The 12,648-nt window shown below is 32.3% G+C and overlaps 1 protein-coding gene across 1 annotated transcript; it reads right to left on the bottom strand.

Annotated features, from left to right (window-relative positions):
* Positions 1-2,721: 2,721 nt before the first annotated feature.
* LOC147920397 (uncharacterized) lies at positions 2,722-3,878 on the bottom strand. The gene is made up of 2 exons (XM_087501056.1): positions 3,627-3,878; positions 2,722-3,573 (listed from the first exon to the last, which is right to left on the bottom strand). The coding sequence occupies exons 1-2, from the start codon at positions 3,876-3,878 to the stop codon at positions 2,722-2,724; spliced, it is 1,104 nt and encodes a 367-aa protein (XP_087357182.1).
* Positions 3,879-12,648: the final 8,770 nt, after the last annotated feature.

Here is a 12,648-nt window from a genome sequence, read left to right as displayed (position 1 = left end):
AATAACAAAATGTTGACAATTAAGGCTTTTCTCTTTACTCGCTTCCTAAACGCTTATAATGTCTTTATTAGTACAAGAAACAAAACAAAGAATAAGACAAGAGAGATAAAGGGATTTAACTTGCTTCATTGCTTTCCAGTGTTTGATTTAAGAAATCCTCCAAACATCACCAGGGTTGTTTTAGTTTACAAGGCTAGAGCCTTAACAGCCTCTCTAATCCTCAAAACTTTTTCCAGCTGTTAATTGTTAATCTTATCAAAGTTCTCTTGGCACCACACCGCCACACCGCCACCACGCCAATATCAGTATCTCTAACGAACGTGGAAAGGAGCTAATATTACAATATCTTCCGTACATTTTTAGTCTAAACAGTAAATATTTAGAAAAATATAATCTCATTGTGAAGTTTTTTTTTTCATGGGGTATAGCGTATATTCGATTATGACGAAAGTAAGAAGATTCTATTGATCATCCGATCCATGCATATGCCTTACCGACCTACCAAGCACATCGAGCCCTAGCTAGAGACCTAGAACAACTTGTTTTATCATCATTTTTAATTAAGTAGATTTTCAACTAGTATAAAATACAATATCGTCTCTCAAATAAGTCATTTTTATATTAGCGGGCTTGACTTGTTTAATTTATAAGCATATTTAATATTTCTTAAATAGCATTTTCAATGGAGCACTATGTCAATTATGGTCAAAGTTCGCGGGCTGGCCCGGCCCGGCTATGAAAATAGCGGGTTTGGGCTTAAATATATATGTCCAGAAAAAATTGGGCATTTCGGATTCAGCCCGTTTGGGCTATAGGGTTTTTTTTGGCTCGGATCAGTCCGAAAAGCCTTTCAAAAAATATATTTGTACTGTTTTGTTAACATTTTTGTTTGATTGTAATATTTGATTAAAAATTTATTGTAATTAAAATTTTAAACTCTAATCCTAGTTTTTATATTTACTTTAAAACCATACTTAATACTTTAAAATTTTTTATCTATGATATTTTATATGAATTATATATTAGTTTATTTGGTTAAAGTATTGAAATTTTGTTTAGTTTTAAACTTTTTATATTAAATTAAGTTGGTTGTAATGAATATATATGAGTTATTAAATTTTTGATTGATTTGTTTTATAGTGCACCTTCAAACACTGTTTTGTAAGACTTATAAGTTTGAATTTTTGATCGGTAAGATAAGCCCGAAAAAGCCCGAAAAGCCCTGTAGCCCTGCTAGGGCGGGGCTTGGGCTTTGAAATATAGGCTCGGAAATATTTCGGGTCGGACCAGGCCAGACTCAAACATATGCGGACTTTACGGGTTTCGGGTCGGACCAGGCCGGACCAGCCCGATTGAAACCCCTAACTATATATATATATATATATTGCACTAACTATATATATATATACTCTAAAAATCATTACCATATCTAAACTCCATTTACCTAGCTCTTTTACTTAACAACTATCCGAATCTTTTAGCATGATGAATATTCTCATACGCCTCTGTTTATATGACCAGTGCAGACAGTGGCGGAGCCAGACCAAAAGTTGAGAGGGGTCAGAAGAATTTTTTTTTCTAGTAAGATAAAAATGTAAAAATTTATAAGGTCAAAATAAATTTTTATTTTTTTTAGGGTAAAAAAGCAAATTTTTTTAAATATCAAAGTATAAATTTTATTTTAATAGGGTCAAAATGTAAAATTTGTTGGGGTTAAGATGAAAGTTTTAAATTTAATGGGGTCAAAATACAAAATTTGTGGGAGTCATTTTGTTATTTATGAGTAAAAATATACCATAATTTTTTTTTAATGGGGTCAGCTGACCCCACTCCCACCTTACTGTCTCTGCCCCTGAGTGCAGAGATGCTTTACATATTTCCATCATAACTCATTGTAAAAATGAAGATGCAGCCAATATTGAAAAGAACTTCTTTTCTTATTAAGAATCACTTAAACAATCTTACAAGATATGTTTAATCAGATTTACACACAGTCAACACGACTTGTCACTGACCAATTCTTAATCTAACCAAAATCCCTAAGAATCCTAAAAGCTTATTCGCTTAGTTCTCTAAAATTCTTCTTTTACGACCCAACAACATGTTTGTCCAATAATACAATATATAAGATACCTCCTATGACCTACTTTCATATTAAAGGAAAAGTCCAAATCTTCTTAATAGATATGATAATAACTTGTTCTTTAATCAAAGAGTCTCTAAAAACACAGCCACGTCACTCGATCTCTGTTATGATTTCTACGTGTGAACCTCTTTTCCAGAGTCCTACAGACCAGCCTTGTAGCAACCAAAGTCTTCATGCTTTCATTCTCCCCCTTTTTATCTGAATGAGACAACTCAAGCTCCATATGTGAATAATACTAGAATCTTGCAAAAATATAAGCCTCAGCCACATATTCAGCTACAACATCACCATCATCATCTCATCATACTCCCCCAACGTGAGTGCACATTCATATAAAAACAAAGATGAAGACATATATGCAGGGGGACACAACAAGTTTCCTATCATGGCTTGTACCAAAAATAATCGTCAAGAGCTTTTATAATGTTCTTAGGTTCAACCTGTGAAACAAAACAATGTTGCAGCACTCCTTGAGAATTCAGCTGAACATGATGAACGGTTTGCTCAACAGATGCAACTGCAGCAGACTGATTCTTATGACCTAACAACTGTTTAGATATAGCTAAGACTCCTGATTATTCATCATTCCAATCATTACTATTTGATCTAGTTGATTCATTTGTGACTTTTTCTTGTACAAGTGGTTCTGCCACATGCTTCTGTAGAACTTGAGGTTCAACCCCAACATCATCTTCAGTGACTATCTTCGAGAGATTGCAACATAGGTTGATTTCCTCAGTTTCCTGGATTACTTGATTATATTGTCTTTCATTATGTGCAGAAACCTTACTGTAAAAATCCTTTTTAGCAACCCAGACTTTGCAAAAGTGAGATGGATCGATAAAGCACTTCCTAGCCATCCAAAGCTCCTTAATCTTGTTCTTAAACTTGTAACACAAAGATCTGACATGACCAGGTTTACCACAATGAAAACATTCATAAATCCTACGTCCTCGCTGGGATTTAGTCCAACCTTTTTGCTCAGGAGCCGATATAGATTGAACTCGTGTGTTCCTGGTTAGTGCTACAAGGGCTTCCTGTTGAACCACTTTTTCCAGAATACTTGACTCAGCTTCATGATTTACATTGCTTCTAACGAAGCTTACTGATTTATCACGAGACAACAGCTCAACAGTCTCCTCTTTGTGATAACCCATACCTTGATGTTGAGATCCTACAATTCCTATAGATAGTATCTCATCAAGCTTCTTGCCACCATTATTCAACAACTTAATCTTCTTGTGATTCTCATTCAGCTCTCTTTCTAGACTTGTTGCTTTTTCTTTTTCCAAACCATACTTTTCTTGAAGTGCCTTCAGTTTCTTTTCTAATACTTCTTTCTCAGAAGAAGGAAGTTCCTCACCAATCAATCCTTCAAAATTATTTTCTTCAAGCATATTGACTTTGGCTTCCAAACGCAGCTTTTCCTTTATAAGAACCAATTTTCGTTGCACAATTGGACCCAATTGTCGTACAAAACACAGTAGCTCTCTTTTGAAATCGACTCTTCACCATCATCATCTAAGCTTTCATCAGCCATATCATCACTCTTAGCATTGTATGCAAAAAGATTCAGCATTCCTCCTTCTTTTTCATCCCCATCACTCTCTGATTCTGAATCACTAAAGCTAACATATGCCTTATTATTTCCTTTCACCATGTTTGGACATTCAGATTTTAAATGTCCAATTCCTTTACATTCAAAGCACTTCATCTTCTTGCGCTTAACCATTGGATACTCAGGTTTGTAATGACCAAAACCACCACATTCAAGACACTGAATCTCTTTTCTCCGATCAGCTTTTTCTTTCTCATATTTATTTGGCCTAGAACAAGACCTCTCTGCATCTCATCGATTCTAGCGAGATAAATCTCGTCCCTGTCCTTTTTCAACACGCTTGAGAGCTTTTCCAAAGTTTCTTGCCATCAAGGACATCTTATCTTTTATCTCTTGCAACTGATCACTCCTGTCATCTGCCTTGAATGCAATTCCTTTACCATGAATTCTCAGTTCTTCAGCAACTTCCATCTCCTCTGATTTTAGCATACCAACAAGATCCTCAAACTTCAAGGTGTCTGTGTTGCCAGATACCCTCATAACTGTTTTATGGGCTGCATACTTAGAAGGTAAACATCTAATTAATTTCTTAACCAATTTGGTATTTTTATAGATCTTACCAAGGTTCTTTGCTTCATTAGCAATAACACTCAATTTTGCACTGAACTGTGAAATTGACTCTTCTGGATCCATCCTTTAGACTTCAAATTGAGATGCAAGTTGGTCTAATCTTGTTCTTTTGACACTTGAGTTTCCTTCATGAGTCTTCTGCAGAATGTCCCAAGCATCTTTAGCTGATTCACAACCTTGAACAAGCTTAAACTCGTCATCATCAATAGCACCAAAGATGGCGCTAAGAGCCCTTGCATTATACTTAGATAGATTCTTCTCATCGGTTGTCCAACGTGCCTTTGGCTTGGTGATCTTATCTCCTGCTTCAGTTTTTCATAAGGAGGTTCCCTACCTTCTTCAACAGTCGTCCATGCATCTTCTCCTAGGTTACGAATCAACTGAATCATATGTACCTTCCAACGCCCATAACCTTGTTCATCCAAGATCACACCCCTTTGAAGCATCATCAACTCATTACCTGACTGCATCATTATCTCAAGATCTTAACCTGTGGTGAGTATAGAGCTCTTGTCGGTTGACCGCTCTGATACCAATTGTAAAAATGAAGATGCAGCCAATTTTGAAAAGAACTTCCTTTCTTATTAAGAATCACTTAAACAATCTTACAAGATACGTTTAATCAGATTTACACATAGTCAACACGACTTGTCACTGACCAATTCTTAATCTAACCAAAATCCCTAAGAACCCTAAAAGCTTATTCGCTTAGTTCTCTAAAATTCTTCTTTTACGGCCCAACAACATGTTTGTCCAATAATACAATATATAGGATACCTCCTATGACCTACTTTCCTATTAAAGGAAAAGTCCAAATCTTCTTAATAGATATTGATAATAACTTGTTCTTTAATCAAAGAGTCTCTAAAAACACAACCATGTTACTCAATCTATGTTATGGTTTCTACATGTGAACCTGTTTTCCAGAGTCCTACAGACCAGTCTTGTAGCAACCAAAGTCTTCATGCTTTCACTCATAAGCATGTAGACCCTAAAACTCATTTACCTTTTCTATTCATCAATAACTATCTGAATCTTTTAGCATGAATAATCTCATACGCCTGTGATTAGATATATAGATGACCATGCAGATACTTAGTCAAATGACATATATCCATATTCATTATATATAAGATATCAAGAGGGGGTTTATGATAAAACAACCTCGTATATAATTTGGATTAATGATATGCCCGTATTGTGTTATACGTACAGGACATATCCGTAAGTTAGTTTTATCTGTTCGACATATATGAAATATCATATCTCGTTTTTGAGAAAAATGTAGTGACGCAATTGGTGACGGATACATATCACATGATCGATGATCCACTTTTACAATATTGTTAGATTAGTATAAGCTAGTAAACGTACGGTCCATAATTTAAAAACCAAAAATCAAAAACTAAATTAAGCGTAAAGAATCTTCACTATTCACACAATATAAAAATTATAAATGACATGGGAAGCTTGTGACATATCTGGCAATATTCGAAATAGTTAAATAATTTTTGTGTCTATCCAAACTAATTAACTTCTAATTTATTTTAATTGTACAATTGTCTGACTCCCTTCTTCTAGGAGGTTATAGATTAGATTAATGTAAAGATCACGATGGAGAAATAGTAAATAATATGACAGCTTTAGTACATATCTGATTTAATTCGAACAATTAAAATAATTTCATTATCGCTCGGAACTATTTCTTACTTATCTTCTTCATTCTATAATTGTCTATGAGGTAGAGATAAATTTAAAGTAATATAAAGATCACTGTTGGAAAACTGATAATATATATCACTATGATACTAGATTAAGAAATAAAGAATTATGATAAATTAATTTGTGTTTGGGATGCCACAATTATCTAGATCCATGTGTGTAACCGCTTAACGTTATACTATGATAAAACCCGTACGTACCTGCGGAGTTCATTTCAAAAACTAAGTTTGATAATCGGTTTATAATATATCACATACGTTTAGGATTATGTTTCTTTTAGTTCGTCTCCCGCATTTTATTGAAGAAAGAAAACTAAAGCAATTACAACCGAACGGATCTAAGACGCGCAGACCGTTTGCATCCTCACAAACAATGGAGTTAACAGCCTCCAAAGAAGAATCAAAGCTATGAAATCCTAAAAATAAAGAGAAAGCATAGTTTACCAACTCATACGCCAGACAGTTCGCCTTCCTATACGTACCAGGAAAGACAGCGGATGCAAATCATTAATCCTTGTCCCTGTCATTGGCACAATTTTTTTTATTTTATTTAAATAAGTTTGTGCTTAACAATAGTCTTACCAATATATTTAGCACAGTTTTTTTTGGCATTGCCAAACAAAAAAAAAAAGATTTTTTTAAAAATCATAAATTTATTTCTTAACAATAGAGTTTTATTAAGCTTTTCCTTGTTGTCCAATACACATACAGTACTTTACGTATTGATATATACAATATCTTCTTAGTTATATTTCGGCTTCAATTGGTGACCAAATTTTAGGAAAAGAATGAGGAGGAATGTGATATTCCTCTTTATTTCATAATTTTTTTACCATTTGATAGTAATAATTTTTCCTTTACATTCATCTATATTCTTAAAAAAATAAGGAACAATAGAACAAAAGTGTTCCTTCCCAAAATTGATGAGGAACAAATGGAACAGAAAAAAAAAATATTAAAATTCTTTTTTCTATTTTAAAATAAATAAAAAATAAGTTTATTAATAACATTCAATTTTCTAATATAATAGTTTTCATATTTTCATAATGTATAGATAGAAAAAATAATTTTGATATGAATTTCATGTTAAACTAATCTTAAGGCTATTTGAAAACCATATATGAATAGTAAAATAAATTTAAGACACTCATGTTTATATCGCAAGTAAAAACTAAAAATATTTTAAATTACCATTAAAATTGTATTGTAGGTTAATATTTAATATTTAATATGATATATCTAAAATTTAATTTACAAATTTTTTTTTTAAAAATGTAAAATTCGTTGTATATACATTAGAAGTAGTATTAGTATTATTATTGAATTTGATTTATTAAAAAGATATTTTTATTGTTTGGTTACCATTTACTATTTAGTTCATTCTCTGCAGATTTTCTTTTCATTCCTCAAAAACTGTTTATTTCATTCTGTATTGTTCTTTTTGTTCTTCTAATGGTTACCAGTAGGAGTATTCATGTTCTAGATGTATAGCAAAATTAGATTATCTTCTTCTTTTTTTCCACAAAAGTTAGTTTGTATCTTATTATATAAAACTATATAAAAAAATAATAATGTCTTGGTGTAATAAGCTGACTTAAATAATCCAATTTACATAGAAGGTTTATAATAAGCTGACTTAAATAGTTTTATAAATATATATATATATATATAGTCCATGTATATTTATATATCATATTATATATTAAATATTTTAAAATTAGTTAACTTATTTATTTTTATTATTTTAAAATTAGTTGATAGACGGTGTAGGACTCCTTGTATTCGACATATTCTTCATCCTGTTTCATATAATGACAATAGTGACATTAGTTTGATATTTTGATAAACAATGCTTTAAGAATAAAGAGAATTAAGATTATACAACTTTGGGATCAAAGTGATACACTTACTTTGGGTTGGAGTTTTTTTTTTTTTTTTTTTTTTGTGTGTTTGAATAGTTTAAGTGTTAATTAGTTCTTGAATATAGGTTTGTATTTATAGAACTAATGGAGCCAGTTTTGTGAAATGGTATTATTTTGGAATATGTTTATTCGATAATGGCCATGAGATACGGTAATGGTAATAGATTGTTTCAATAAATTCTTAACTTTCAAATCCGTGTTAGTTGCTAAAATTTAGAGGATACGAACAATCAGTTAATACAATTTTAAAAGGTTACTATAATTTAGCTACAATATATTCAAACTTACCTAAATGTATAGATTCGAAATATATCATCGGCGTTAAAATTCTGATTCGTTGATTTGGGTGATGATTGAGTCCGATTAAACAGCACATATTTATTGTGGTTTAATTGTTTGAGATTATATGGAAACCGATTAATAGTGTTAGGATATCTGATGATATTTATATTGACGTTATTGACGTTATATGGAAACCGATTATTGTGGTTTAGGGAATCCGCTTTTTTTATGGGCATTCTAATTTAAACGTACATTCCTTAACAACCATATCTTTCTGTTTCTGAATGGTTTGTTTAATCCTTAAAAAACAAATATATATATATATAATGTCTGATATGATATGGAACAGGATCATTAGGGATTGCATATTATTAGTTGTCATTTTTATAGTATGCGGATTATGATGTCGTTTAGATTTGATTTCTCTTACCGATTTAAGAAGAAGAGAGTGTTTGGATACATCTATTATATATCGAAGATCCGAATGAGATTGTGTCCAAACAGAGAGGCTCCACGTCTTTTTACAATTTTAATTACCTTGTTGCACTTAAATTTTTTTTCTTTACTATTCTTCCTTTATTCTTGCGTAGGAACAATATATGGAATTTTTGCCAAAGTTTGCTTTTTTTTTTCTGCTTTTGTACTCCCCAATTAATAGTATAGATTATTTGAATTAGTTTAAATGAATTATAGTATTTAGTAGCTAAACCTTTCAAACTACAGTAAAACCTCTATAAATTAATACTCTATAAATTAATAATCACTATAAATTAATAAATTTTGTTGGTCCCAAGTCGGGCCAGTGTAAAAATTAACAATATTTGATAAGATAATAAGATAATAATTTTTTTGAAATCTCAATGTAAAATATGGTCCCAATAATATCATAAATTAATAATCATGTAAATATATATATATATATATATATACTGATATAATAGTGTATGTTTCTCCTAAAACTCATTTCTATAGAACATTTGTAATGTTGTATTTTCAAAATATAATGATATTTCTAAAATATTTTATAACATGTTATACAAATAATTAAATTTTAAAGTTTTAATTTTTAGATATGCATCATTTACAATTTGATAATTAAACTAATTATTAAAATATGAGAATTAATATTATTATTATTCATAAATTTGAATTTATGTATGTCATGTGTATAAGTCAATTTCTTTATAGTATTTGTAATTTATTGTCAATAATGCTTTATAAATATTACAAGTTCAATTCCTAAACCATAAAATTTATAACATTCGAAAGTTTAATCTTATTTTGCTATAATTGTTCCAATTCATAATTTAAAAAAAAACAATTAAAAATATATCTATAAATTAATATCACTATAAATTAATAAAATGTCTTGGTCCCAACATTATTAATTTATAAAGGTTTTACTGTAACCCTATCATGTCTGAACCATTGCACGATATATCCATGCCCTATGTGGAAAAAAAAACTCAATTCTCATCTTTATTTATCAATTATTCATGGTTTTTAATCAAACGATATACGTGGTTTGAAAGTGTGAGAACTAATGGACTATGAACGATCAAAACAATAAGATAAAAATTTCTTTGAACTCTCTTTTGATTAATAGAAAATCTGTTTACAAGTTTGTTCTAAATAATTTTCTTAATTTTTTAAAGCTCTCTGTCTATGATCCTTCTCAAATCTTAGAACTCTAAAGAAACCTCACAACCCTCTCTTAAATTCTTAGCTCTTCTTTTTCTCAAAGCTAAAACTTAATAGTTAGGAACCTTTTCTCTTATTTGTGCTAAAGCTTCCAATAAGCCTTCGCATCCTATTTATAGAACTAGGCATACCTATTCTATTTCTAATAGGAATAGAAACACTTCTTTTTCTTTTGGATTAGGAAATTTTTCTCTTACTTCATGTTTACCCTATTGTAAACATGAAGTCATTTACGAACTTCTAGAAACACCTTGTGCCTTCCAAGCCTCCGTGAAGTCTCTTGCTTCTGGATCCTTCCTCGTTATATGTCGACATAAACACTTTCCTCATTTTGATGCTCTGCTCTTTGTACAAATGTTTTGTCCTTCTGAAGTAGCTTAATCACTTTGCTCAAACCTTGCATCTTCAATCTCTCCCTCTTTAACTTTGTGCTTCTCATGCATTTGTTCATCAGCTTGTCCACAAACATTTTCATGACCTTTTTAGACTTAAGACCACAACCTCGAAACACAGTCTTAAATTCATAACCGATAGTCAAACTTCAAGTTTATCACCCACGATGCAAACAAGACAAGTTTAAACAAAACAAGTTTAAAAACGAGTTTGCAAATACGAGAATAAAAATGCTATTACTCCCCCAGAATCATAGCTCTCTCAGAATTGTTGCTCCCCCAGAATTGTTGATTTCCTTGACATCCTTGACAAACCTTCTCCCCGTGTTTGAGAGCACAACAGTTAAAAACAAACTCAAAGCAGTTTTGACAAAGGATGGTTCTGTATCAGCCAGTGAACTACATCAGTTAGTCTCTGAAGTGCTTGAGCAGTATCCACCAATGCTCCATATGAAACCTCCTCGTTTTCTTGACCAGTCTGCGGCACACGAATGCTACCTAGTTGAATCACATCAGTCGTAGAAGAAGATCCTTTACCTGCTTGCATTCTAGATGGAGAAGTTAGTACCAGTTCTTCATTCACTGGAAACAAGTTATGTTTGACTGCATAAGCATGTCCAGTTCTGACATCTTTAGTACAATACTCAGCCAACACTTCTTCTTCACCATCTGTCCATTCAAGCGAACCCTCCTGACACTTAAGTGTCTCAAAAATTGTTCTTGGAAAAACCACACAGCGGGTAGCATCGTTCCAACTCATATTCATAATTTGATCATAAATCAGTTGTCCTAGATCAAACCGGATACCCTGAACAAGCTTATACACAACTTGAGCACGTTTAACTAAAGGATGATTCCTGTGAACAGAAGGAACCCAATTATAAGCCGCCAACATTAAAAGAGCCGCAACATCTCTAGGTAGATCTCTAACTGTCAAATCTGTCCAAAGCAACCTGTCTCTGCCACTCAAAACTGCTGCTAATTCATCCTTACTCAGCTTATTTACAGCTGCATCTGCTTCCTTCTCAGCTTGAGCAATGATTCAAGATTAAACGCTTCATTAATAATCCCAAGAGAAAACTCATACCAACATCCTCTCACAAAAACCTGAATACCATCCCTAGCTTTTTTATTCGGCAAATTAGCATAAAACTCGCACACCACTTCTTTGACATACACAGAAAGATCTTGTAATGAACCATGCAATCCTAAATCCATAATCTTACTAATAAACCCAAATTCATCAGGTTGAGAAAAATCAAGTTGTCTCTTAGCCGTAATTTTTCTAGAGAAAAATTTGGAATACCTTGCTTGAGCAGCTTTTGACACAAACAGATCAGACTGAAACCTGGTCTTCGCACGAACATTCCTACTGCTAGGTTTGTCAGCTCTCAATCGGTTAGCCTTGGAAGTAGACCCCTTCCTTTTGACAGACACACCAACAAACTGTTTCTTCTTTCTTTGTATCTCCGTGTTACGCTCGAGTTGCTCTTGTACAGAAACCTCTTCAAATCCAAACTCGACAGAATCAGAGACCACTTCTTTGCCTTTTTCTTCTCCAGGAAACTCCATTTCCTCATCACTAGAATTTTCTTTATCGGATTCTCGATTAGATCCAAAAGACATGATTCGAGACTGATCTTCATCACCACTTGCTTCATAAATTAGTTGAGGTCGATTTATATCACCATCAATCCGAGACATATGAGGATTTCTTATTCCTCGCACCAATCCACTCCGATTTGTTTTCACCATCCTCCTCACCGTTTTTTTTGAAAGAAAAATTTCGATACACTCGATGCTTTGAAGAGAATATTTTAATAACCTCAATATCTCTTTTCTTTCCATTATATCTCGAACAATTCCCTTTTAAAAAAAACTGAACCCATGATATCGGTTTTCTCCTAAACCACAATTAAAAAAACCACACATCAATTAAGCTATCTCGAAATTAAGCTGAACCAACATATCATTACTACATCCTTATGTATCAGCTCTTGAGTCATCTTGAGTATGACTCACATCTCACAAACCCCGATTGAGTTTCTTAAAGTTAAAAACCGATTAAAGTCCAAAGCTTTTGTAAATATGTCAGCTAACTGTTCTTTAGTATCAATATGCTCAACTAAGACTTGCTTTCTTTCAACTAGCTCTCTAATGAAGTGATGTCTTACATCAATATGCTTGGTTCTTGAGTGTTGAACTGGATTTTTTGAAATATCTATTTCACTCTTGTTATCATAATATACTTGCAGAACTCCAGAATCCATGCCATAATCTGCTGACATCTGCTTCA

This window comes from Camelina sativa, chromosome 19 (genome assembly GCF_030686135.1).
Source record: "Camelina sativa cultivar CO46 ecotype springtype chromosome 19, ASM3068613v1".
NCBI lineage: Eukaryota > Viridiplantae > Streptophyta > Magnoliopsida > Brassicales > Brassicaceae > Camelina > Camelina sativa.
Note: the sequence above shows the minus strand (reverse complement) of the source record. Positions and strands in the feature narration are given on the sequence as shown.

Coding starts and splice junctions, on each gene's coding strand:
- LOC147920397 (XM_087501056.1), bottom strand. CDS start 3,878: ATGGTTAAGCGCAAGAAGATGAAGTGCTTTGAATGTAAAGGAATTGGA. Junction 3,574..3,626: donor TTTCAAAAGAGAGCTACTGT/GTTTTGTACGAC, acceptor GTTCTTATAAAG/GAAAAGCTGCGTTTGGAAGC.